At 42.5% G+C, this 25,740-nt stretch overlaps 1 protein-coding gene across 4 annotated transcripts; it reads right to left on the reverse strand.

Moving 5' to 3' along the window:
* Window positions 1-11,376: 11,376 nt before the first annotated feature.
* On the reverse strand, window positions 11,377-24,483 carry st8sia5 (ST8 alpha-N-acetyl-neuraminide alpha-2,8-sialyltransferase 5). Of its 4 annotated transcripts, XM_048258665.1 has the most exons (9): window positions 23,909-24,483; window positions 21,301-21,405; window positions 20,369-20,461; window positions 15,950-16,042; window positions 14,538-14,624; window positions 14,235-14,379; window positions 13,842-13,954; window positions 13,199-13,291; window positions 11,377-12,556 (listed from the first exon to the last, which is right to left on the reverse strand). In XM_048258665.1, exons 1-9 carry the CDS (start codon window positions 24,046-24,048, stop codon window positions 12,094-12,096), a joined length of 1,332 nt encoding a protein of 443 aa, XP_048114622.1. In that variant the 5' UTR covers window positions 24,049-24,483; the 3' UTR covers window positions 11,377-12,093. The 4 variants fall into 4 exon arrangements, with proteins under 4 accessions (XP_048114622.1, XP_048114623.1, XP_048114625.1 ...); XM_048258666.1 differs by lacking the exon at window positions 20,369-20,461 and having other exon boundaries at window positions 23,909-24,480; XM_048258668.1 differs by lacking the exons at window positions 20,369-20,461; window positions 21,301-21,405 and having other exon boundaries at window positions 23,909-24,481.
* Between the last annotated feature and the right edge of the window lie 1,257 nt (window positions 24,484-25,740).

Consider the following 25,740-nt stretch of genomic DNA (forward strand, 5'->3'; position numbering starts at 1 on the left):
AGGGCTATAAGTTGAGAACAGCGTGTTGGAGACCCATGGTGTAGCGAGACAGGTTTTATGCAGCTGTTGTGTAATTTATTGTCTTTAATCATGTTTAGGCTATGTTTGTTCGGGACAAACAACAACTAAACAAGATCAATACAATTTTCTTTATTTGTCATATGATGGATAAACAACCACAATATGCACGTCTTCTCATAGGCTCCTCAAAGAAATCACACTGTTTGGCTGTAGCCGCCCGGATAGGTACCGCCCACCAACATGTCAGCATGACAGCTCGTGCCCACCACGGTTTTCGTGCATGGAGCTGGTTCCAAATGCTCAATGCAGCTCAATATTTGAATGCAAATATTGCAATATTTCAATGCAATGCTCAAGATTTGAAAATGGCGTATGCTAACATGCCGAAGCTAATCTGCACGCTCTTGACCCCCTGTGTGCGCCGGAGTTCAGGCGTTTACGCTTCCCACTTCTGCTTCAGGCTCTTACGCTTCCCACTTCTGCTCTCAGTAGTAAACAGACCGCTGGCTAGTATGCAGGCTACCTGACCACCAGGGCAGTCTCTTAAGTAGTGGATATATCTCTAACTTGCGCCAGCCACAGACCGAGAGTTGTATACCAAAGCGTCCGTCGCCGAGATTATATCAGCTCTTGTCACCGCGCCAGTTTTCCCTCTTATCTCTTCTGCCCGCTTATCAGGCGATTGTTGTTCTCGCGGCCGGTGACTTCCGTTGGACTTACTTCGTTCTCCGCGGGCTGTTCAGACTACACTCTCGGATAAGTTGGATTGTACTGACGACCTACGTGTTATTTAACCTGGAGCTTGCTCAGTTAAACTAGTTGTTCGGCATAAAACAACGCAGGCTAGCCTCTGTCAAACACAAACACGGAGCGGTTTACCTCGAGCCCAGCTCGGTAACCGCTCGTCCCAGTCAAGCACAATCACAGCAGCCTTGCCTTGAGCTCCGCTCGGTAACCGGCTAGCTCACGTCAAGAAGACACACCGCCTCGCCTTGAGCCCCGCTCGGTAGGGTAGCTAGTAGCTAACATTCCATTCCTTAAGTAGGCCTATGCCGCATTGATTTTGTTAAGGTAATTGAGAAAAATGAGAGTAGGGGGGAGAATAACGAGCAGCAAATGTTTATTTGAAAACATGATAAGTAGTGATGCATGTAGTACACTTGTGCATTTAGGTTTAGCTATCACCATCTGATAAATCAAACTTTTCCCAAAGCCAGTTGGAAGGAGAGTTATAAGACGTCCTTGCCATTTATAAAATTGACAAGACAAGCCTCTTGTTCCTGCTTTAATTGCGTGATGCCCTCGAGAGTTGAGACAACTTTGCGGATAGTTTCTAGCGTCTCTTCCTCCATCGCCATTGTTGCTATGCTGTTGAACTACAAGCTTGGCTGGACTACAAGCAACTTCGGCAGGCAAGTTCTGTGTCATCACTCAACTGTTAAGCTGATTAGGCGTGGCCTTACCGCCTTGAGCCGTATACTGTGGGTTGGGCCAGACTACGTGCGAGGCTGAAATCAAATTTTGGCCGGAAGTTCGTAGGATGGTAACACCAGGCTAGGTCTATGGAGCTGTACCCCTCAAAATCCACTTTTCTCGGGATATAATTTTTTTTCCAAGTCATTTGAATATTGTATTCGAAAGGGGAGGCAAAGAAAATACACTTGGTTGAGTATTATATTTTTAAAGTCACTTAATTGTTCTAAAAGCCTTTCAAAGCGTGTCAATGGCGTCACTCATTAGCACAATGCTAGCGTGTTATGGGCAACAACGACCCAACCTGTAAGAAATCAAAAGGACATAAGTACTCGTTCATTCAACTTTTGTCCTATAACCCATGTTGAAGTTATACAAACTACAATCAAATCTGAGATTTGTCAACGACAATCAGGTGAAAGAGACAAATTTAGCCGTCTAGCTCCATTGACTCCCATTCATTCTGCACTCATGGCGATCGCCCCCAGTGGAAATCTGGTGGAACTGCAACCACAATTCGGTACAATGGGACTTAATACGGAGTGGCCAGGCTCTCCGTAGACGGGCTCTGGTAGAACGCTTTAAGTGCGCCACATACTCGACGCACCCGACCTGTAGCGCGACAATGTGACGTCACAGAAGCGCCGTAACCATTTATACTCGCGCGTGGTGGTTGCAACACTAGTTGCAATATTCTCCTGAACAGAGGTGTAGCTGTTGTGAAAAGATTAACGCTAACTACGTTACACAGCAGAAGAAGCTGCAGTAAGAAACACTAGTAGCAGAGCCCGTTTACGCTGGATCACTCCCTATTAACTCCATTGTACCTGCAATCTGTTGCAGTTCCGCTAGGGGCGATCACGAATAAGTGCAAAAACAATGGGGGTCTATGGAACTAGACGGCTAAATTTGTCGCTTTCACCTGGTTGTCGTTGAAAAATCAAAGATTTGATTGTGGTTTCTGCAAGCTCACTATGGGTTATAGGTCAAAAGTTGAATGAAAGCAATACTTCGTTCTTTCGATTTCTTACAGGTTGGGTCGTTGTTGCCCACAACACTAACTTTCTGCTAATGAATGGCGTCATTGGCGCATTTGAAAGGCTTTTAGAACAAATAAGTGACTCAAAAAATATAATACTCAGCGGTGTGTATTTTCTCTGTCCCCTCTTTCGCATGCAACATTCAAATTTCTGGGCAAAAAATTATATCCCGAGAAAAGTGGATTTGAGGGTTACAGCTCCATAGACCTCCATTAATTCTGCACTTATTCGTGAGCGCCCTCGTGTGGAACCAGAAAAGGAACTGCAACCAGTTCAGAAACCGGAAGTTTCCCGAGAGTGGCGGTTCTCCCCTTATTAGACATTCTCTGCTAGTAGCTAGCTTCTGTGATGATGGTGCTTCAGACTTTGGTTGCTACTATTCACAACTACCACCATCATTATCATCTAGTTTCCATGGTGTGCGCACAGGTAGATAGATAGATATATAGATAGATGGATGGATATATAGATAGATACTTTAGTCATCCCGAGGGAAATTTTAATAATTTCAACAGTTTAGTTAGCTGGCTAGCTAGCTAGCAGCTGGCTGAGTTTGTATAATTTCCTGAAGTGGAAAGAGATTTTGTTCAGGCCTTAATAGATATCCTTTGTTTGAAAATAAATCGTTTCTATTCTTTCCTCTTAATTCCATGTGTTGCAACTCTCACTGGTAACTTTGTTAACTTATCCAGCAAACTATTAAAAATTCACGACTGTAACATAACACTGCAACTCTCGCTTGCCCTCGAACTAGTCCATCTTCCTGTTTCCGCCTTGTCGCGCTCGTCTGAAAAAAAAAAATGAGTGGTGCGCTTCTTTCTTCTTCTTTCCTTTTTAATGGCGGTTGGCAAACAACTTTTGGAAGCATTACCGCCACCTACTGAAATGGAGTGTGAGTCTGGATATATTTCAATATTAATAATAGCTAAAAAAAAAAAAAAATCAATAAAGAAAGAAAAGGAATTAGGCTACTCTATTCTTCCAATCAGACCAGTTTCTTCCAAGAAGTGAAACAAAGCTCTAAAACAAACTTCACCTGAGTTTTTCTGAAGAATTGTTTCTACTCTTAAAGGCTCACTCTCTATCTCCAACTCTTGAATGAGTTGCTGTCTCTCCTGGTTAAACTTATTACATTTTTCTACAACATGCTCTACAGTCTCAGCGGCATCACATACGCTACACTTTCCATCAGCATGCTTTTTTAAAAGAAATAAAGTATGCCCAAACCTCATTCTTGAGGTAATGTTTTCTTCATGAGTAGATCTAGTAGTTGGTCTTGCACTGCCCACAAACCTCTGGATACTGTAGCATTTCCTACCAGTGCTAGCATTATCCCAATCACATTGCCATTTATCCTTAGATTTTGATTTGACTATGGTTTTAATTTCAGATTTACTATGATTTATATCCATGGTGACCTCAAGAGATTCGCATGCCTTCTTAGCGTTCTTATCAGCTAATTAATTTCCCTGCACCCTGATACCCATAGAAAACTTACATTTATATCAGAATGTAACAATCTACTTATCATCTGTACAATTTCTAAAACAATATCCTGCCTGGACTGAGACATAGCGCTTTGGATACTCATCAATGCAGATACAGAATCTGAAGCAACTAACACCCCATTTCTAGGTCTATTACTCTCAACCCAGGACAAAGCAATAAGAATAGCTACTAGCTCAGCTGTATAAACAATTACAAATGCAATACCAACTTTACCTTCTATTGACTTTGATGCATCTGTAAATACCACTACTTTGTCTCTATATACATCTCTAATGTGGTATTCTACTATACCGCTGTTAATTTCTTCACTCAATTTTAATTCTAAAAGGTCTAAGTCAATTACAGGGTTTCTCATTATCCACAATGGAACTGTTGGATAAGATACTGATGGACACACATTAAGCAGATGAAGACCCAATTCACTTGTCTTCTGAGATATAATCCACCCAAAGCTTTGATTTTGAGACTTACAGTATCTCTCTCTTGACAGTGGATTAAAGAAGCTTGACTTATGTGATCTTCCTTTTGCCCTCTAAGATTAGCCCAATAAACCAGTGTTAACTGATCCCTCCTAATATGCAGAGGCATTTCACCCATCTCAACCTGAATTGCATTAACTGGGGTAGTCTTTATAGCACCACAGCATAACCTCAAAGCTTTATGTTGAATTACATCTAGCTTCATTATGTGGGATATAGCTGCAGATCTGTAAACTACACACCCATAGTCGAATACAGACCTAATAAGGCTGATGTAAATAGTTCTCAAGGCTGGCCTATTTGCACCCCAATCCACTCCACGCAAGCATCGCATCACATTTAACACTTTATTACATTTCTCTATCATCTTCTGTATATGCACAGACCAGGTTAGCCTCTTGTCAAACCATAGGCCTAAATATTTGAAACAATCAACTCTTTCTAGATCTGTACCAGATATCTTCAGTTTTAAATCTTGGGGAATATTTCTCCTAGTACTGTCTTAGTCTTATCTATGGAAATTCTAAATCCCCATTGAAGTGCCCATCTTTGGACAGCGTCCACTGACTGTTGCATCTTATTCACAATAAAGTTAACATTTCTACATCTCTTCCACATAGCCCCATCATCTGCAAACAATGCAACATTAAATGATCTCTCTATACTTTTAAAAACATCATTAATCATAATCAAAAATAATACTGGACCAATAATACTACCTTGAGGTACACCATTCTCAACTACATATTCATTACTATATTCTTCATTAATTTTAACTATAATTCGCCTACCAGATAAGAAGTTACTAATCCACTGGAACATTCTTCCCCTGATTCCCATTTGCCTCAGCCTAATAAGAAGACCTTCCCTCCATACCATGCCATAGGCCTTTCCAACATCAAAAAATATGGCCAAAACTGTCTCCTTTTTAACCTGGGCTTTCCTTATTGAATCCTCCAAAGCAACTATTGGATCCATAGTCCCCCTTCCTTTCCTAAAACCACTCTGATAGCTATGTAGAAGGTTTCTTGTTTCTAACCAGTAAACCAGTCTGTCATTCACCATTCTTTCCATTATTTTACCCATTTGCGAAGTTAATGCTAGGTCTGTAATTACTTAGGCATTTTGCATCTTTCCCAGGCTTCCGAATAGGAATGATAACAGACTGCTTCCATTCTGCTGGGATGACTCCCTCTGACCACACCCTATTAAATAAACTCAACACCACCTCATTTTTTAACTGTCATATCTCTTCCCATTTTCTCCTCATGATTAAGGTTCTCTGAGCTATGCACCTTTACCAATGCCTTCGCTATGGCCTCTGCTTTATCTTTATTATTTGTGATAACTCTTTGATCATTAGTCATTACTGAATACTCAAATTCCCTCCCATTCCCTCTCATCTTCTTGATCATGTTCCATACACTTTGAATTGGAGTTGTTCTTTCAATTGAATCGCAGAACTTTTTCCAACACTCCCTTTTTGCACTTTTAACTGTGTGCCTCACTACAGCTTGACACTGTTTGTATTTAATCAAATTTCCCAAATTTAGAGTTTGTTTTAAAGTTTTAAAAGCTTTATTACGGTCCCTAACAGCCTTACTACATTCCTCAGACCACCAGGGTTCAATCTTTCCTTTGACTTGGGAATGGATATCTCAGCAGCCCTAATTATGCATTAAAATCCCCACAGCAAATTACTTTTTCACCCAAACCCTGAGTGGTGCGCTACCTGGCTTCAATCCTGGCGCGCCAGCAAGATCTACGTCATTTTGACGTCACGTTGTCGCGCTACCGGTCGGGTGCGTCGAGTAGCCTATGTAGAAGCCCTTAGGTGACAACACCTGGCTGTTACTTATGTGAGTTCCCTCAGCTCAGACTCGAGCTGGCATGGGAGAAGACGTCTCACATCTGAGTTCAGGGGATAATCTTGATTGGTCTGACTGTAGTCCTTCCGGAGGATGTGCTTATTTAATTCCATGTAGCTCGGATTTCTTCATTTAAGTGTGTGTGTGTGTGTGTGTGTGTGTGTGTGTGTGTCTGTAGGCCTTTCTGTGCAAGAGAAAGTGACCATTAACAATCTGTTCCAAGTATGTAAGACAGACAAAGCTAGTCCCAGATGTCACACATGCTCAAGTCATGAGAACCATAAGGGAGTTCTACACGTAAATATGAATAATACAGTATGTTTATTAAGGTGAAATATAAAAGTCTGTGCAATGGAGTAAAACCAAAAATTGTGTGTCTAGGGTATGTGTAAAACCAAAAATTCTGTGTCTAGGGTATGTGTAAAACCAAACATTGTGTGTCTAGGGTATGTGTAAAACCAAACATTGTGTGTCTAGGGTATGTGTAAAACCAAACATTTTGTGTCTAGGGTATGTGTAAAACCAAACATTGTGTGTCTAGGGTATGTGTAAAACCAAACATTGTGTGTCTAGGGTATGTGTAAAACCAAACAAAATGCCGACGGAAGAAAGGAGAAGAGTCCAGAAAAAACTGCAGAGCCCAGGCCCTCTTATCCTACAGCCCATCAGGTTATCAGGTCCCCAGGCCCTCTTATCCTACAGCCCATCAGGTCATCAGGTCCCCAGGCCCTCTTATCCTACAGCCCATCAGGTTATCAGGTCCCCAGCCCTCTTATCCTACAGCCCATCAGGTTATCAGGTCCCCAGCCCTCTTATCCTACAGCCCATCAGGTCATCAGGTCCCCAGGCCCTCTTATCCTACAGCCCATCAGGTTATCAGGTCCCCAGCCCTCTTATCCTACAGCCCATCAGGTTATCAGGTCCCCAGCCCTCTTATCCTACAGCCCATCAGGTTATCAGCCCTCTTATCCTACAGCCCATCAGGTTATCAGGTCCCCAGGCCCTCTTATCCTACAGCCCATCAGGTTATCAGGTCCCCAGGCCCTCTTATCCTACAGCCCATCAGGTTATCAGGTCCCCAGGCCCTCTTATCCTACAGCCCATCAGGTTATCAGGTCCCCAGCCACCCTGCTGCTACAGACAGAATAGAAGGCGGTGGGGCTGGTGCAGACCGCGTCCTGACACAGAAGACACATTGCTGTATTTGTGAGTTAAAAAGAATGTGTGATAATAGCTGTAACAGCACAGTGAGCAATTATGCACCCATGTGTTTCCAATGTTTTTCAGACAGAGCCAATGGACAAATGCATCCCTCACTATGAGATTAACACTGATTAACCTTGGAAGGTCATGCATAATTAATCTGTGCAACAGGCTGTGCAGGTATGACAGCAAGAGAATCCACTGGTGTAGGCTACTATCAACGAATACTGATGGACAGAACTATTTCTGGGGTGATGAAATATTTAGCTATTTATACCCAGACATGGTTTGATGATCTAGTGGGAGAGCATGAGAGCGTGTTTTTATGGTCCAGGTTGGACCAGGTTGTTTTTGGTGCCGTTTTCAGAGCCTGGGCTGTCCACAGAGACTGCATGTATTCAGGGCACAGGCAGCTAGCGGATGGCGAGGTGATGTTTGCTGTATGTTACAAAAAATGTTTTAGCTTAGAAACCACATAACATCGCTTAGAGCGCCTTTAATGTGGATATATACGGTACATTGTATGTATATGTGGGTATACAGTAGGCATGGGCCAAATGATTCTATTCCGGGAATCATTCTTTCAGTTCCCTTCACCTTCACAAATCGTTTGTTTGATTCGTTCTTTCAGTTCTTTCAGTTCCTTAAGTCAAATATCCTTTAGAACACCATCTCATATGGTCTGTTACACCATTTATGTAAATATCAAGCTTAATATTAAGCACATAAGTGCCTTTTTCCATAAATATACTGAATGGAATGCAGCATGAATCAAATGGCGTCTTCCAAGTTCTAGCGCTGGCAGGCAGGCACGTAAGTAAAGCCAGGCCTATCATTTGTTTACCCATGGCAACGGAGTTGCTACCTGCTGTAGTACTCTCATTCACGTTTTAGACTCAATCGCAATATACGGTCGAGGAAGATGAAGCTCTGTTCGTTTGTATCTTTTATTAGGTGACCATATTTTTGTATGTTAAAAAAGAACCAGTTCTCTTGTTTTGGGAATCAGTTCTCGTCATTCACCTTCGGGATTCGTTCTTTCTGACCGAATCAGTCGCGAACTGCCCATGCCTAGTATACATGTTTATAAGCAGTAATGTGTGTGTGTGGGGGGAGGGGCGCTAGTCTGCTGGCTGTGTTTAATGGAGAGCGCACAAGTCAGATGAGAGTCCAAAGCATTCATTTATAGCGTTTATTCACACACAGCAACAAATGCCTCTTGGTCATGCTGTCCATAACATCCCCAAAAAAACCTCCAACAGTCTCTCGCACCTCTCTCCAGTAACTTCCAGTCTCATCTCTCTTTGGGAGATGTGTTTTCAGGGTGCACTCAGATGCAGAATGAATACATTTCATATGTATGATACAATGTATTCATCAAATGCAAAGGTGTAGACATTTATTCACTGATAAATGTGCTACTGTGAAGGTTACTCGCATTGCAGGGCTGTTTGTGGAGTGAATGGGGGAAGCAGATGCAATCTTCACTATCATATTAACAGTGATTCACCTCTGCAGTCGATCAATTATTAACCACCACATCTGACATCCACACCACAGCAATGTGTGTGTGTGTTTGTGTCTGTGTGGTTGTTAATGTCTCAAAGAATGAGAGAATACGAACACACACACACACACACACACACACACACACACACACACACACAAACACACACACACACACACACACACACACACACACACCTGTAGTCACGCAACTAAGGACACATGCATGCACACACACACACACACACACGCACACTCCCATGCTAGGACTGACAGAGTACATACAGTGCATTGACTAATGATTTAAAGCTGAGACAGTAACGTTAAACAAGCAATTACAGAAACATATACCTCGCATGGACGTCCAAGCATGTTTTCGCATGCATATAGAGGGCATGACAGGGTGTCTTCTCACATGCGGTCACATGTGAGTGTATCTGCATATGTGTGTGAGTCTGGAAGGGTGTGGGCAACAGCACATGGGCACATAAGAGTTTGTAGACATATGCACGCAAATATATTTGTTTGTGTGTGTGTGTGTGTGTGTGTGTGTGTGTGTGTGTGTGTAAGGAATTGCTGCACAGTCAGGGGTGCGAAAGTCACAGTCGAGGGAATGGAGCAGAGCAGACAAGGCAGGAAGGTTGAGGAGAGAGGGATAGAGAGACAGTAAAGAAGAAAACAACAGAATGATTTAAAGAGGTAGAAAGATTAGGGGGGAAAGATAGAGAATGAGAAAGAGAGACCCCTCCATTTAAAATATGTGTGTGTGTGTGTGCTCATACATATTTAAAAAGATCATTTGTTGTGAAACAAACACTGAAGATATAACAAATGTCTTCCTTGCACACATATTTCCATACACCCAGACACACACAACACAGTTTGCAATGAACAAAGATGATCATAAGAAAGAACATCTTAATATTCACATCAAAAGCTATTTACAGAGAAATCAAAAATGCCCCTACCACAATCCATACGGTACTTATGTCTACGTACATGATAAGGGTGCGTGTGTGTGTGTGTATGCATGGGTGGTGTGTGTGTGTGTGTGTGTGTGTGTATGTGTGTGTGTGGACTGAAACTGTAAAAGTTCAAATCTGCTGTATAGCCACAGAGGACATCACATCACTGAAACACTTAACAGTCTTCACAATCACAGGGCTGACTGCCAGTGAGCCAATCACATTGATGCTTTTTGTGTGTGTTTTTTTGTCTTTATATGTTTCTTTCTTTTGTACAAAGAGTATCAGAGGTTAAAAAGTAGGTACACAAAAGTCTGCGCAGCGCAGCAACAACTCTGAGCCGTAGACTTGGCAGGGCCGGGCATTGCCACGGCAACGGGATGAGAGGTTGAAGGGGATGGAGCAATGAAGGACAAAATGGAGGATAAAGAGAAGAAGAAGTGTGAGGAAGGAGGCACTGATGATGTGTGTGTGATGTGTAGATGTAGATGTGTGTAGCACAGCTCATTAGAGTGGTTTCAAATGAAAATACATTTAAATAAATTAATGAAAATGTATGGGGGCTGGGCAAGAAGTCAACCAAAAAACGGCTTTTGAAGGGGAGTGACGCTATACTTCCCCCTACTGGTACGAATTTATTACTGACGCAGTGAAGAAATCAACACACAATTGTGTGTGTGTGTGTGTGTGTGTGTGTGTGTGTGTGTGTGTGTGTGTGTGTGTGTGTGTGTGTGAAAGAGGGAGAGACAAGTAAGAATAAAATATGTGTACGTTTAAGACGATGAGTGTAACATACGCCACACTTGTATCTGTATATTCAGGGCAGTCGTGGCCTACTGGTTAGGGCTTCGGGCTTGTAACCGAAGGGTTGCTAGTTCAATCCCCGACCAGTAGGAACGGCTGAAGCAAGGCACCTAACCCCTAACTGCTCCCTGAGTGCCACTGTAGCAAGGCAGCTCACTGCTCTGGGTTAGTGTGTGCTTCACCTCACTGTGTACTCTGTGTGTTCACTAATTCATGGATGGGATAAATGCAGAGACCAAATTCGTTGTATACGCCAGTACACTTGGCCTAGAAACCTGATTTACATTTGCGTATCTGTGGCTTTTGTGTGTGGATGAGTGTAGCTGTCTAGGTGCGGAACTGTGTGTGTGTGTGAGTGTGAAGAAGTATCATATCAGCTGGTCCCTATGCATAGGTAAGCAGGCAGAGAGTCCTGCCTGTTTGCCTAAATGGATAAAAAACAGTGATTATAATGCACTCCTGTGTATTTGTGCTCCTGACTAGCTCTAAGTGTGTTTGTGTTAATGCATGTGTGTATTCGTGTGTGTGTGTGTGTGTATGGACCTGTCTTGTTTAGTGTGTGAATGCTCTGATGTATCCCTGTGTCTATGTTTAATACAGAGTGTATGTTTACCTGCAAGTGCATAAGTGAACTGTGTGTGTGTGTGTGTGTGTGTGTGTGTGTGTGCATGGGCGTAGGTTTAGATGGGGACCATGGTGACTAGTCCCAATCAATATTTTGGGGTGACAAAATTGTTCCCACCAATATTTTAGCGATCTCCTTTATCCTATTTGGATTCCGACGGCCAGGACGACAGTAAAAGAAACGCTGTCATTTGATTGGCTGAAACCGAAGGGGGGTTTACTTGACACGCACGAGAGAATGTCATGTCAAAGCATATACTACTTAGCTTTGTGGGTGGCACTGGTAGATAAGCGAGCCAAGCGGCCTGGTGTGTCTTGGTGTAGGCTGGTGTGGTTTGGTGTGTCCCCACCAAACCTGAGACCAAACCTACACCTGTGTGTGTGTGTGTGTGTGTGTGTGTGTGTGTGTGTGTGTATGTGTATGTGTGTTTCCATCTGTGTATGTGTATATGTATGTGTATGTGTGTTTCCATCTGTGTGTGTGTATGTATATGTGTATGTGTGTTTCCACCTGTGTGTGTGTGTGTGTGTGTGTGTGTGTGTGTGTATGTGTATGAGTGTGCCCATGCTGCCCCATGTTTGCGGTCAGTGTTTTGGGCGATCAGCTGCAGGGCTGTGTGTGCAGGTGCAGGATGCCGCGTGTGTGCATGTGCAGGAAGTTGAAGATCTCGTGTGGCATGGCGTGGAAGCCGGGCCGTGGTTTGACGTTGTCGTAGTAGTGGTGCGTGATGAAGACCCCCGCTGGGTTCATGGGGAAGGCCCAGAAGCCGTACAGGTGCACCTCCTCACACAGCTCCATGGCGGCGGTCACTAGCATGAGACCACTGCTCAGGCGCTTGGCGCGCACGCCCTGCAGCGACCAGAAGCGTTGGACGTTGAGCAGGTACTGTGGGTGGAAGAAGAAGACTCCGCGTGGTGAGCTGAAGTCGTCCAGCACGTATTTGACACGGAAGGAGACGTCGGTGTTCCGTGTGTTGTAGAAGGCGGGCAGCACGATGGAGGCGTTCTCGTACGACTGCAGGACTTCGTAGAAGGGCTTGCGCCATTTCTCTAACTTCTGGAACCTGTGGTAAGGAGTGGGTGTTTTTAGAGACTGTTATACACACAGATGTGTGTGTGTGTGTGTGTGTGTGTGTGTGTGTGTGTGTGTGTGTGTGTGGCTGGCTCTGTGAGATAAATTAAGCTTTGTATTAAATCTCAGCAAATGACTGCAAAGGTGTGTGTGGCATATTCCACTTATTCATTGACTAGGGCTGCAACAATTAATTGATTAATCAATTAGTTGTTGACTATTAAATGAATCACCAACTATTTCGATAATCGATTCATCGGTTTGTGTCATTCTTTAAGAAAACTACATAAAACTTCTCTAATTATAGCTTCTTAAAATTGAATATTGTCAGCTTTACTTACTCCTCTATGACAGTATGAACTAAATATCTTTGGTGTGTGGACAAAACAAGGCATTTGAAGACATAATCTTGGGCTTTGGAAAACAATGATCGAGATTTTTTCACCATTTTCTGGCATTTTATAAATCAAACAGCTAATTGAGAAAATAATCGTCAGATTAATCGACTATGAAAATAATCGTTAGTTACAGCCCTAATTCAGACAATACTGCAAATTAATTTTACATATTCACTTAAGCAGTCCTATACATGTCTATGCAACAGGTTTTTGTTCAGACAGAGTTGTCTGTGTACCTCTCCGTGATGATACTTGGGTTGATGGTGACAAAGTCAGTCTTAGATCCCACATCGGCAGAGTATTTATCAGAGATGGGTGGAATGTTGCACCTGACCGAGAGGACGAAAGGTGAACAGAGCAAGAACAACCAATGAAGGAGTGTTGCATTTATGTGTGTGTGTGTGTGTGTGTGTGTGTGTGTGTGTGTGTGTGTGTGTGTGTGTGTGTGTGTGTGTGTGTGTGTGTGTGTGTGCATTTATGTGTGTGTGTGTGTGTGTGTGTGTGTGTGTGTGTGTGTGTGTGTGTGTGTCTGTCAGAAAATATTGGATGCCAGTATCAGCTTTTTTGAGACCCAACGTCGACAGTGTAGCACCCAGCAGTAGGCAGAACAGCAGCACAGAGACAGCAGTTCACAGGAGAAGGCACACAGTAGCAGAGAGAAGAGCCAATATAGGTGCAGAGGACACATGCTATTTATAGATTAACTAATTATACAGTTCACCTACAAGCGTCTACTATGGTGGTGACATAGTTCAAAAAATCATAATTGTATTGTAATTGCAATTATGTTGTATTGCAATGACAGAGCCCATTTTTATGAAAAGTACAGTAAAATGATTAATGTGAATCATATATTCAATGTAAAAGCTGCATTTTTACCGGAAGACAAAGTCAGCTGAGTCGATCTCTTTTCCACATTTGCTGTTTCTGCTGATGCCCCCATTCCCAATGACGGCACAGCGTTTAAACTCTGATCTTGAATAGGGCATGTCCTGTGAACACACAGACACACATTTACAACAAAGCTGCACCATGTAGACCAGAGGCGCACATTTTCATCTGGTTGTTTGTTCAAATATGTCAGACAGAGAGAGAGAGAGAGAGAGAGAGAGAGAGAGAGAGAGAGAGAAAGAAAGTGTGTGTGTGTGTTAGCACATACAGTATGCTGTGTGAGTTTGTGTGTTTGTGTGTGTGTGTGTGTGTGTGTGTGTGTGTGTGTGTGTGTGTTAGCACATATGCCATGGGAGTGTGTGTGTGTGTCTGATGACTCACATCAGGGAACATTTTAAATATCTCGGGGCTGATGTGCAGAACTCCGCTGGTGTCGACCTCATAGCGCAGCTTGGTGCCTGATGGTGTGTTGCGCTTAGTGGTGAACAGGAAGGAGGGTGCATTACAGCACTGAGACAGAGACATCCTAGTTCACACACACACACACACACACACACACACACACACACAGGACAGGGTTACATATTTAGGTAAGGGTATGATGAACCATTTGGTAGAGAGGTTTATTTGTGTACAGATGTTGTGTACAGTGTGTGAGAGAAAGAATGTGTGTGTGTCACTGACTTGAATTTGTTGGTCTCTTCCTTGTTCTGCTCCCATTTGCATACCTGCATATTTCTCCATCTCTCAAATAATTCTGAGGTCTTCACCCTGAGCATGCACGCGCACACACACACACACACACACACACACACAAACACAGACACACACACACACACAACATAAACGCACATTCAAAGAAAAAACAATTACATATGGAACAAAAACATGTTCATATTGTATGTACACACACACACACACACACACACACACACACACACAGAGGTAGAATAGGGACACATGAGTGAAAAGAAAAGCTGACACAGAGAGAGGAGGTGGAGGAGGGAGGAGGGAGAGGAAAGTGGTTCCTTAAAATAGCGGCACTCTGATGGCCCTGACCTTGAGTTGAAGTGTTCATTAGAAGATGGGACTCAAGAGCCACTGCAGTGCTACAGTGTGTGCCCACACACTGACTCTTAACTGTTAACAGCACCAGAAGTGTGTGTGTGTGTGTGTGTGTGTGTGTGTGTGTATGTGTGCATGCATGAATCCATGTGGGGTGTTTGTGCATATTGCATAATACAACTTTGAGAAATCAAAAAATAAAGCAAATAGCTTATTTGTCAAACCATTCTCGCAGATGTCAATTTTTTTCCAATTCTGCATGAACTCATCCAATCCCTCCAATTCTGCACGATCCAGTCGGATCCGAAATGCACATAGGCATGAAAACAGGTTCAGTATTGACAGATAGCCACAGAAACTATAGGGCTGGGGATCACCTTACAGCTATTCACAGCAAGTCAACTGAAACCACCTCTGCCCTGGTCATTCTTCATTCTTCTCTGAAGATGGCTTTAAGTTTGTGTAAGCAACACTGTTTTGAAATCCAATCTGCCATAAGATTTTGATGGTCATTGTGAAAACAGATGCTCTGAGGGACTCTCCGTGGCTCTGCAATCAGCAAGTAAAATTTCAGTGCTGTGTGGCCGTGTTGACCAATCGGTAAACTTTGGAACAGATGGGCATACCTGCCTGCCAAATATTTTATGTGTGCACAGCACATTGACAGAGGGTGGTCTCCTCCAAAGGCTAACTCGGTCTCTTTTAAAGGCTTTGTTAATTATTAAAGCTTTATTCAGCTGCCTGCCATTTTAAGCAGGAGTTTTGTTAAATATAATTTTCTACATACTGATGTAAATAATAATTATAGATAATAATGGCATTTATTAGACTATTGCATGTACCACTGTGTATATATTTGATGTGTTGCCTTTGACCAATGCTTGGATGATCATTCTTTAATATTACATACAGTATTTTTCTAAAACGAGATGTGTTCGTGAGCACTGTGTATGTTGTGTGTGTGGACAGTCCTATCAGGGCCAGAGGACGTGAATTGTGGGGTTGTGTGTGTTTGTTTGTATGGAACTCACATAGTGAGGACCTTCACATCCAGGATTTCCTTCCTCAGCATTTGACACGATGTGGAATTGAACTCCAAAACCCCATGCGAGGCCTCCAGAAACCTGCCAGAAATAAAACTCTTAATCTAGGGCCATCCAATCTTCTGCCTGTTTTTTATTTTTAAGCAAACACACACACACAACACACAGTCCCTCATTTTCTCTCTCTCTATCTCTCTCTCTCTCTCTCTCGCACACACAACCACACACACTCACACACACACACTGAGTGAGGCGCCAGACAAACATTGATCTACATGTAATGCTGACTGAGCAGACATTAGCTTTCAAGGTGAACAGACAGAAGGAGGAAGAAGAGGCAAGGTTGGGGTCAGGAACTGGGCTAAAGGGACATCTCTCTGTCCAGACTTTACAATCGTTCCAATCAACGTAATTTGAGAATTACAATGTTACAATACAGCAGCATTGTAATACCCTAACTAAAAATATGCGTTCTTAGTTCAGTACTACAACATCTGAGTTGGACTCCAATGCTCACAATATACTACTGACTCCACTGTGTCATTATAATGTTTACACATATAAAGCCATGCATTAGTTACACTACACTTCTACATTATTTCCTCACCATCTCATACTGTATCATCTAACCGCAGTGAAAAAGCATCTTTTTTACCGTTTTACTTTACAGTGACGGTAGCACTCCAATACCTTAACATGGCAACCTCACCATTATCTCATTACAGGCTATCTCATATATTTAATGCACTGCAACATCAACATTTGTGGTTTCACAATGCTGTGTTTCTGTGACGCACCTGATGAAACATATATTGCACGGACAAAGCCACACACTTCCATTGGGAACACAGCTTTGCACTGCAGGTACTTCAAGTGGCTTTGCACAAATGTAATCTGTTAAATGGGAAATCCGGGACTATAGACAATTACTATGACATCCTAATGTGTATTAATGTAATTACGTAAATCTGTTTCTATACGCTTCTACATATGTTGTTTCATTTAAACATGCATCCTATGTAGACAGACTGGAATTGTGGAATTGGTTTAGAATCTGGAATATGAATATTGTTGCACGGCTTTATCTTTGTTTCAACACTTACAACAGTACTGCTGTTTGGCTCATATGGTGATAACAAAGCCAGGAGGATTATGGGTTCAAATCCCACAGAGCATAAATACTGATCACATCTATTGCTTCAGTGCCTCATAAGCCACTCTAAATATAAAGGCGTCTCTTAATGGAGCCCAACTTAAATACTTCCTGATTTTGGCCCAAAAATAACTGTAGCCTACTAAATTATTGTAAAATGCAATAAAATAATAATTTTATACATGTATATTGTAACTATGGACACTGATTTGGGCAGATAGATACACACCAAATCAACTGAAAACATCGCAGACTACCTGGTTTGAACTGGGCAAGATGGGTAGTTACCAAGACTGTGTATAAGCGTTAACTTGTTAGTGCCAAGATCCAGAAATCTAATGTAATAGCATATCTACCTTACTCAAACACCACACTCACACACAGTTTCAAAACTCTTCAACTCTTACCAGCACTGTTTTTTAATCTCATCTGGGTCATACGTGGAGTTAATATGCCAAATTTCGCATGAATACTGGCTGATATATCACTGGCTGAATGAGACTACCATCTTACCGTCCTCACATCAGTTTTACATCAACACACTAGAGCACCTGTGATAAAGAGTTGTAATAAGCACTGTTGTGATGTCATGAAAACCAGTCAAGCACCAAATTTGACCAGCACATTATCCTATTCTGTCACAAGTACAGAGGTGTGCCTTAGGGTGTGAGACGGGAACGTGGCAAATTCATTCAGATGGTTCTATATCAGTAAACCAAGCAAAGCTTGGTGCTTGGTGGCCACTGAGCACCTGGGAATACAAAAATAAAATAAAAAACCTAAGCTTACCTAGAGTCAACATATCAAACCTTACATAGAGACGTGTAGGACACTGATTGCAAAGTGCATGTGCAGAGAATTTTTAAATAGCTATATAATTCTAAATCAAATGTTATCAGAGCACAAAAAGCTGGTCTTTAGCATGCAATCTAAGATTTTGCATCCAGACTTTCCAAAATAAGTTTAGTGATGTTAGTAGATGTGAGGACTAGTCTTATATAAAGTATACATTTCATGTGGAAACTATTACACTCAATCAGCTGTCTTACCCAAACAACTAAAATGATGGCAATTAACATGACCAGACATGTCTTAACTGCTACACTTTAATCATTTCAGAAGCTATTACTCACTCTGTAGAGCTTCATACTGTTAGAGATGAAAGTGATACTTGGATGCCTTTTGTTCTCCAGCTGAAACTGAAAGCATCACACAGCATGGAGCCCAAATGGCGGAGAAGCTGCACCAAAATGGCCACCATGTATGGACCTGTGCTGCTGTTATTGCTGTGAACAGTTTGAATGCTCAACATGGACATCTGTCATCTGTCCACTGTGTGAATTTTGAGAATGTGCAATGAGAGGGCAAGATGCTTGATAAGAGTACCTCACGCTGGATACAGAATAGCATGAAATAAGGAAGGGGGGAAGGAACGAAGAGAGAGAGAGGGATAGAAGAACGAAACAAACGAACTCAGTAAACGGCGTATACATACATCTGAGACCAGTGAGGGAGTTATGACGCATGCCTGTGTGTAGAAGCTCACTGGAGCACATTGGGAGAATGTGGTGTTCGTATGAGAGGGTTCAGGGTTTGACTCCACCCCTGTGACCTTTGAACCAGGAAATGAACTCCATCTTTGACAAACACATAGCACAGTGAAAGTGCAGATGCAAAGAGGAGAAAGGGAAGTATACACTCACGTGTACGGAAGAGTATTGCTGCCACACTAAAATAAATAAAAAGGCTCAGTATTATGTAATTATGTGAAAAGTTTCTTGTTATAACAATATCTTTTTCACGTTTTAACAAGCTATGTATCACATTATTACATGAAATTATCACATTATTTCATGATAATGATATTTTCACGTTTTTACACGATATTTATCACGTTTTTACATGAAATTATCACGTTATTTCAAAATAACGAAACTAAACGAAACAAGGCCACGAGAGCTGGCATAAATGGTAACTAGTCGTGTCTATGAACTTGCACCCTGACTGCTATTACACAGTGCTGTTTATTTTTGTGCATGTGTGTATGTGTGTGTAGGCTGTGTGTGGTCAATTGCCAGCTCACTGAGGAGCAGCGAAGAGGGATGTGTGTGTATCAGCAGAGAGCTGCTGAAAAGGAGGCCGAGAGGTTCTGTGCAGGATAGCCTGCTCACACAGCCTGATAGTTCTGCTTTATCTTCTTATCAACACAATAAATAAAACTTTCGGTAACTTGATGCAAGAGGGAGAAAGGGCTTTGATAAATATATGCAAATCTTCACGCAATGTGGGTGAATGTATAGAGCGCTCTGGCTCGGTAGCCTGCATGTCAGGTCATCGCTGTCATTTCTAAGGCTGTGGAAAAGGGACGCGGGGAGTGAGAAGTGAAGCGCTGCAGTCGCACAGTGCAGGCTGCTGGAGAGCACAGCAAAGAAAATATTCAAACAGCAATAGCATGCGCTTTTGAGATCACACTACAGTAATCAGCCCGGCCCCACCGACTCCCGACTCTCCCGATTGCCACTCCGCTAGCCTACTGCAAACAGACTATTCTGGACAATGCTTGAGTGTTCGCATAGGCTATAGGCCTATAAATATCATCCACCGTGTTCAATAACGAGAATTGTCTTGCGAGCATAAAATAGAATTTGATTGAGTCGTGTAAACGAGAATATCCTATTCTTGCCTCTCGTTTCGTTTAGTTTCATTATCTTGAATAACGTATTAATTTCATGTAATAACGTGATATATAGGCCTATCTTGTAAAAACGTAAAAATATCATATCTTGAAATAACATGATATTTTCACGTTATAATGTGAAAATATCAGTATCATGAAATAACGTGATAATTTCATGTTATAACGTGATAAATATCTTGTTAAAACATGAAAAAGATATTGTTATAACAAGAAACTTTTCACGTAATTACATAATGCTGAGCCTTTTTATTTATTTTAGTGTGGCAGCAATGCGCTTCCGTACACGCACACACACACACACACACACATCTCTTTCTCTCTCATACACACACAGGTGTGTTGGATACATTGCAGGACAGGGGTTGGAGGGAGTTGTTCTGACTAATGGGAACATCACAGTGGAGGGGTCCTAAGGTAGCATGCAGAGTTCATATACAACACACTCACACTCACACACGCACACATGCACGCAGTCACACAGACACAAACCACAGACTGCTGCAGGAATGAGCGGTCCGTCTGAACGATGGTAGAGGAGTGTTTCTGACTGGCCTACCTTTGAGAGAGTTTTTTTTTCTTCTTAATTTCGTCTAGGCAGGGCGTGTTTACTACAGCAATCTGAGAGTTTGAACCAATCTGACGAACACATCTGTCAACACGCAGACAGCTCAGTTAGAGAGAGTCTCACCCCCATTAGAGCCCCAGACCAACAACCTTAAGTCCTGCCTCTAAGCCCTGATTGGCTATGGCTACTGAAGCTTAGTCTTGATTGGCTATGCTATACAGTGGCGGATCCTCATATGGGCAACATGGGTAACTACCCAGGGTGACATCTTATGAGCACTTGCAAAAAAAAAAAAAAGTATTTAACTTTAATACCAAGCAGTTTTCTATCATTGATTTGCACGTCAAGTCAATCATATGTCAGCATGTGGGGAGCGGGCGCACTATATTCTGTGCAGGCGCGTATGCTAACTGCTGAGAAGGTCTCGCACACAGAGGTTGAGAAGGGAAAGGAGGAGGAAGGCAGGGATACAGTAGGTTCACCTCTGGACATCAGGTCTCTCCCACTGGAGCAGGGAGCTGGTAATAGCGCACAACTACAGTAATGCAATTAGTAGGCTAACGTGAATATTCTGAATATAGGGCTATAGTTTAACATACATGTTATTTTTCTAGATTGTGTGAAATTGTTAAAAACAAATCTGCACACCAAAGTGAATTGAAAATGAATAAATGAATTGTTTTTTTTCTGAGGGGAGGTTGCCCAGGGCGTCATACAAGCGAGGACCGCCACTGATGGTATAGATCATAGGTCATCTGTGCCTGGCTATGGCTAAATGCTACTGTCTGACTGGCTATTCTATAGCTTTGCTAACACAAATCTAATCAGTTATCCTCTTTCTATATCTTTCTGTATTCTCGCTGTTTTCTTTCTTTCTTTCTTTCTTTCTGAGGGTCTCTGGCATAGGTGGGTGAAGTCGGTACCTTCTCCTCCCATATCTGGAAGGCCTCAGTGGAGAGTCGTCTGGCAGGTTTAATCCGCTCCAGTTGCCTGCCTCATCTCCGTGCAGTCGGCTAAACTGTTGCCCACTGGTGGGAAAATGAGTCAGTTTATTTCTTTATTTAAAAAAAAAAAAAACACCTTTATTAAAACCATTGACACACACACACCACTGCGCCCCTCCTCTCACACATACACACACATGAGCACACACAAAGCAGCACCCTAGTGACCGCGACACAGAGGAGAAGAGTGAGTGATAGAGAAACAGAGAAACAGAGGGAGAGAGAGAGAGAGAGAGAGAGAGAGAGAGAGGGAGGTAGGAGCGAAATACCACAGGAGAATGTTTCAGCATATTTGGTTTAATCATCATATCAGATGAGAGAGAGGCAGGGCTCACTGGCCGGGGATGTGACCATGGCCAGCTCAACATGGCTGAAACAAGGTCCCCTTAAGGAGAGGATGGGGGTTGAGGAGGATTGAGCTCAGAGTAGCTAGAGATGAGAAGTGCTAAATTGGCCAATTCCTAGTACTGGATATGACAGGTTATCTTACTCCATAACTAGATGATCACGTCTGCTATCATTTTTGCCATCTTCATTTTTATCTGTGCTACAGCTCTCTCTGTCTAGCCATGCCTAAAGGCTGTCTGGAGGTAAGTAGTCTCCACTGGCTCAGTGTCTGCTTGAGGTTTCTTCCCTGCCACCGTCTCTGTGGGGCTGTCATTGCAGAAGAGCATCTGTTCGATCCCAAAGCCATTTTTATAGCCATGTGTTTTGTTACAATATTCCATTTTAGGAGATATCTAAGAAAAATATTTTGGGATGAGCTGAAAAGCGCATGTGGGAGGACATTAAAGATAAATGATACATAGCTCAAGCCTGTGCAGGCCCTTCTAATGGAGGTTTTGAATAATAAACCGACACAGAAGTACAGATCATGTCTCTGGCAATAGACTCTTTTGCCCAGGGCAGCTCTTTAGAGTCTGAAAAATTCCAAATGAAAATCATTTTGGTTGAATAGAAATCATACCATTGGATTAGAGTTGATTACATTATATGTGTCTTTTCAACCAATGTGCTAGAACAATTTTTCTGGAAAGCTCTTGAAGCCTATTTTTAAACACCAATAAGACATTGCTGGTGCCACTGCCATCATATCTGTACAGTGTAGATAAAACCATAATGCCTGCCCTTGAAAAACACCTATCAAAGAGCAACATGGTTGGGATACTGGACACATGAACCCATAGTAGCCTGGTTACAAAGATTTTGCAGTATTTTACACAATTCCACTTTCCTTGGTTATTTGTGATTCAGAAAGGGAAGTCAGTGGGATCCTTTCCAGACTGACCTGCAGAGCAAATTCAAATGTGCTAACAGGTTCGTCTGGATTCACCCAGGCTATTGTATTCAAGATTACATGGCACAATTCCTTGCTATTCATCGAAAATTATCAAGTACAACAGCGCAACACTTGCTGCTGTCACAATGTACTGTCCATACATACATATAATAAATGCATTCAAGTTGATTGTATTCTACTTTTGCAGCTCTGTTTACACATGCCTAGAGCAACCCTATCGTGAGACAGGCAGGTAAGCTTATCCCTAACAGAAGAAGGAACCTCACGCAGAAACAAAACCATGGAGAAGCCCATTATCGTTGTAGGGTATTTACCACAGATGCCATAATTCCAACTGACTGTAGACAAGTCTGCTGTTTGTACAGTTGGTCTATGGCCTTCTCCAGCATGCCTCTCAGCACTACAGTCACAATCTGTGCTCGGCCATCAGAGGGATTACTACACACTTTCACTGCAGACTGTATTACTCTTTCTCCAGTCACTGTGGGGATTATGTGCAGCCCATTAATTACCTCTATGCACAAGCACAAGAGCAGTGTAGTCACATCCATGCACAACAGTCTGTGAAATCACTACATCAACTATCACAATTTAAAATGGGCACCCGGTTAGTCACTGTATGTCCTACTTATGCTAAGAGTGTTATTTTCATCGGGCTGGAGGCAGTAATGTGATAAGGGAGGCAGCACTTTAGGGTGAGGGGACACTGACTAGGTTGGGGGAGGGGAGGGGGGCAGCACTGGTGATGAGGGACAGTGATGGCAACAGGGGCCATCATCATGGCGGCTGTGGTTCCCAGTAGATGTATGACCAGTCTCAGAGGCTGGAAATATACAACTAAAAACAACAAATAGAAATGAATAAACACAATAAATCAAAGACGGACGGATCCCCGCCATAGCCAGCCATAAGCCAGTTATTAGCCCGTGTATGACATGAATATGAGGCTTAAACCTCACACATAAATCACACCGTGGTGTCTGTCTTGCGCACGGACCTAAAAGCCTTTGTTCTGTGGAGTACGCCAAGCGCATCTCTTCTCTTAATGATTTTGATACATAAACACGTATGACGCTTGCGTTATAGCGCGTGATACGCTGATCTAATGCGTTGATGTGGAACGGGCTTACATCAGACTGTGACAAACACATAATTACCAAAAAAATGACAATAAGGGAAAAATGATAAAGAAAATGTTTACAGCTGCTGACAGGAGGCTGCTTATACCTTTTCACGTAGTTCTTCCCGTAAAGGATCTGCTGCACCAGTGTTACCACGGCGAAGGCACAAATGAAGATGAAACAGAGGGAGCGACTCCCCAGCAGGTCTCGACCAGCCGTTGGATCCGCGTAGCTCATTCTCGTCATCCTACGACCAGTAAAGGCAGAAAATGATCTCCAGAAATATAGTTGAAGATTCCAAACAATCACGTTCACACGCTCCTCGTCATCTTCGGGGTGGATGCTCCACTTCTCAACGACGCTAGGCTGCGGCAGCTTGCGCTTCAGGGTTCGTTTTTCCGCGGCATTCCCGTACACCTCTGTAAACAAGCACTATATTTAGTCATGAATTTTAATCTCCCTGAATAACTATTCACGTGTGTCGTCATTAATTGGGTCGAATTTTGTCTCGGATTTATGTTTTGGTCTTTTTGATGCTATACGCCCTTCTGCCATTCTGCGCGCGCGTTCGCTTCAGCTTCGATGCGTCTCGCGTACCCCTTTCCATTGCGTGCACGCAAGCTGACGCGCGTGGCAAAAACTCTCGTCACAATTTTGAGGTGAGCGAACGCGCTCATCCTCTCACTTGTCTGGCAACCAAAATGTTGAGAACGAACCAGTAAGGTAATATGTCAGTGGAGAAAAAGAGGTGGGGTTAGAGTGGAATGAGACTGAGTTTGTAAAGCCTACAGTTTAATTTCTTTAATTTCTCAGCTCAGTACGCACACTGTATCCTACATAGCCAGCCTATATGTAAAGCAAACACAAGCACGCGCTCTCACGCTGATCATGCTCTCTTCGAATTCATCCAGCAGCAGTTTACTACAATGTAGTGCCGATCTCTGTCGCCTTTAACATACATTTTCTCTCCATTTTTACTTTGTATATTCAGGTGTAGTTGACATAATTCATAATTAGGGTCCCTTCTATCGCTGTCCAATTGGCATCATCATATGTGCTCTCTCTCTCTTGCTCTCTCCCTCTCCCTCTCTGCACCAAATTGAAAACATTACAAATATTATTAGCAAAGTTAATAATAAAATTAGTTTCTTGCATGGTGTTCAGGAAATGACAACTAGCCATTTCTGATCTGAATGGCAAATCAAGAAATTAGAAATTATGACTAATCTTTTGTAGGCCCTGTACATAGAGCTTAGAGCTTACTTAGTGAATAAATCCGCCTATCAGATTTTGTGTTAGCTTTTGAGGGGAACATGCCCCCCCCAATGATTTGTCTGTAGAGAACCTTACCACACTACCAAGAAGTGTCGTTCTATTTTGAACATTGACAGTGGCAAAAAATAGAGTTTGTTTTTGACGTGTGTCTATGCCCTGGGCACTCGCATTGTAAGACAATTTGGTGTTATGCAAACCACTGTCTTACTCAAAACTGCACCAATTGATTTATCTCAAACAATTGTTTGAACCTGGAAATAGACCCTAGGTTGATTTTGCTCCAGAACATTCCCTTATCATTTTGTTGTCACTCACATTCAGCAATCATCTCCTGATGATCCACTAGCTGTCCATTCCGTCAGTACACTGTAAAAAGAAAAAAAAAAAAGAAGGTAGGCAGTAGGCAGCCCAAGCTCTGAAAACTGGACACAAACAAAGTTGGGACTGCCTGTTCCCCAAACAAAAACAAAACCCTGTGTGGAGTTTATCTGGGAATACTATAATGTACATTGTTTTAGACAAAAGCATCTGGTAATCATTTTAAATGTAAACATAAACAATGCATAAAAAATGCAACTTCCTTTGCCATCGCTGACTGTTCCTTTAACAATTGTTAAGAGTAAATTCTATAGGCCTACATACTATACCAGCTGCCCTTCGCCT

The sequence above is a fragment of the Alosa alosa genome, chromosome 12, assembly GCF_017589495.1.
Source record: "Alosa alosa isolate M-15738 ecotype Scorff River chromosome 12, AALO_Geno_1.1, whole genome shotgun sequence".
In the NCBI taxonomy this organism is placed as follows: domain Eukaryota; kingdom Metazoa; phylum Chordata; class Actinopteri; order Clupeiformes; family Clupeidae; genus Alosa; species Alosa alosa.

Coding starts and splice junctions, on each gene's coding strand:
- st8sia5 (XM_048258665.1), bottom strand. CDS start 24,048: ATGACGAGAATGAGCTACGCGGATCCAACGGCTGGTCGAGACCTGCTG. Junction 13,292..13,841: donor TCAGCTGACTTTGTCTTCCG/GTAAAAATGCAG, acceptor CCTCTCGGTCAG/GTGCAACATTCCACCCATCT. Junction 12,557..13,198: donor CCAAGTATCATCACGGAGAG/GTACACAGACAA, acceptor TCCTTACCACAG/GTTCCAGAAGTTAGAGAAAT.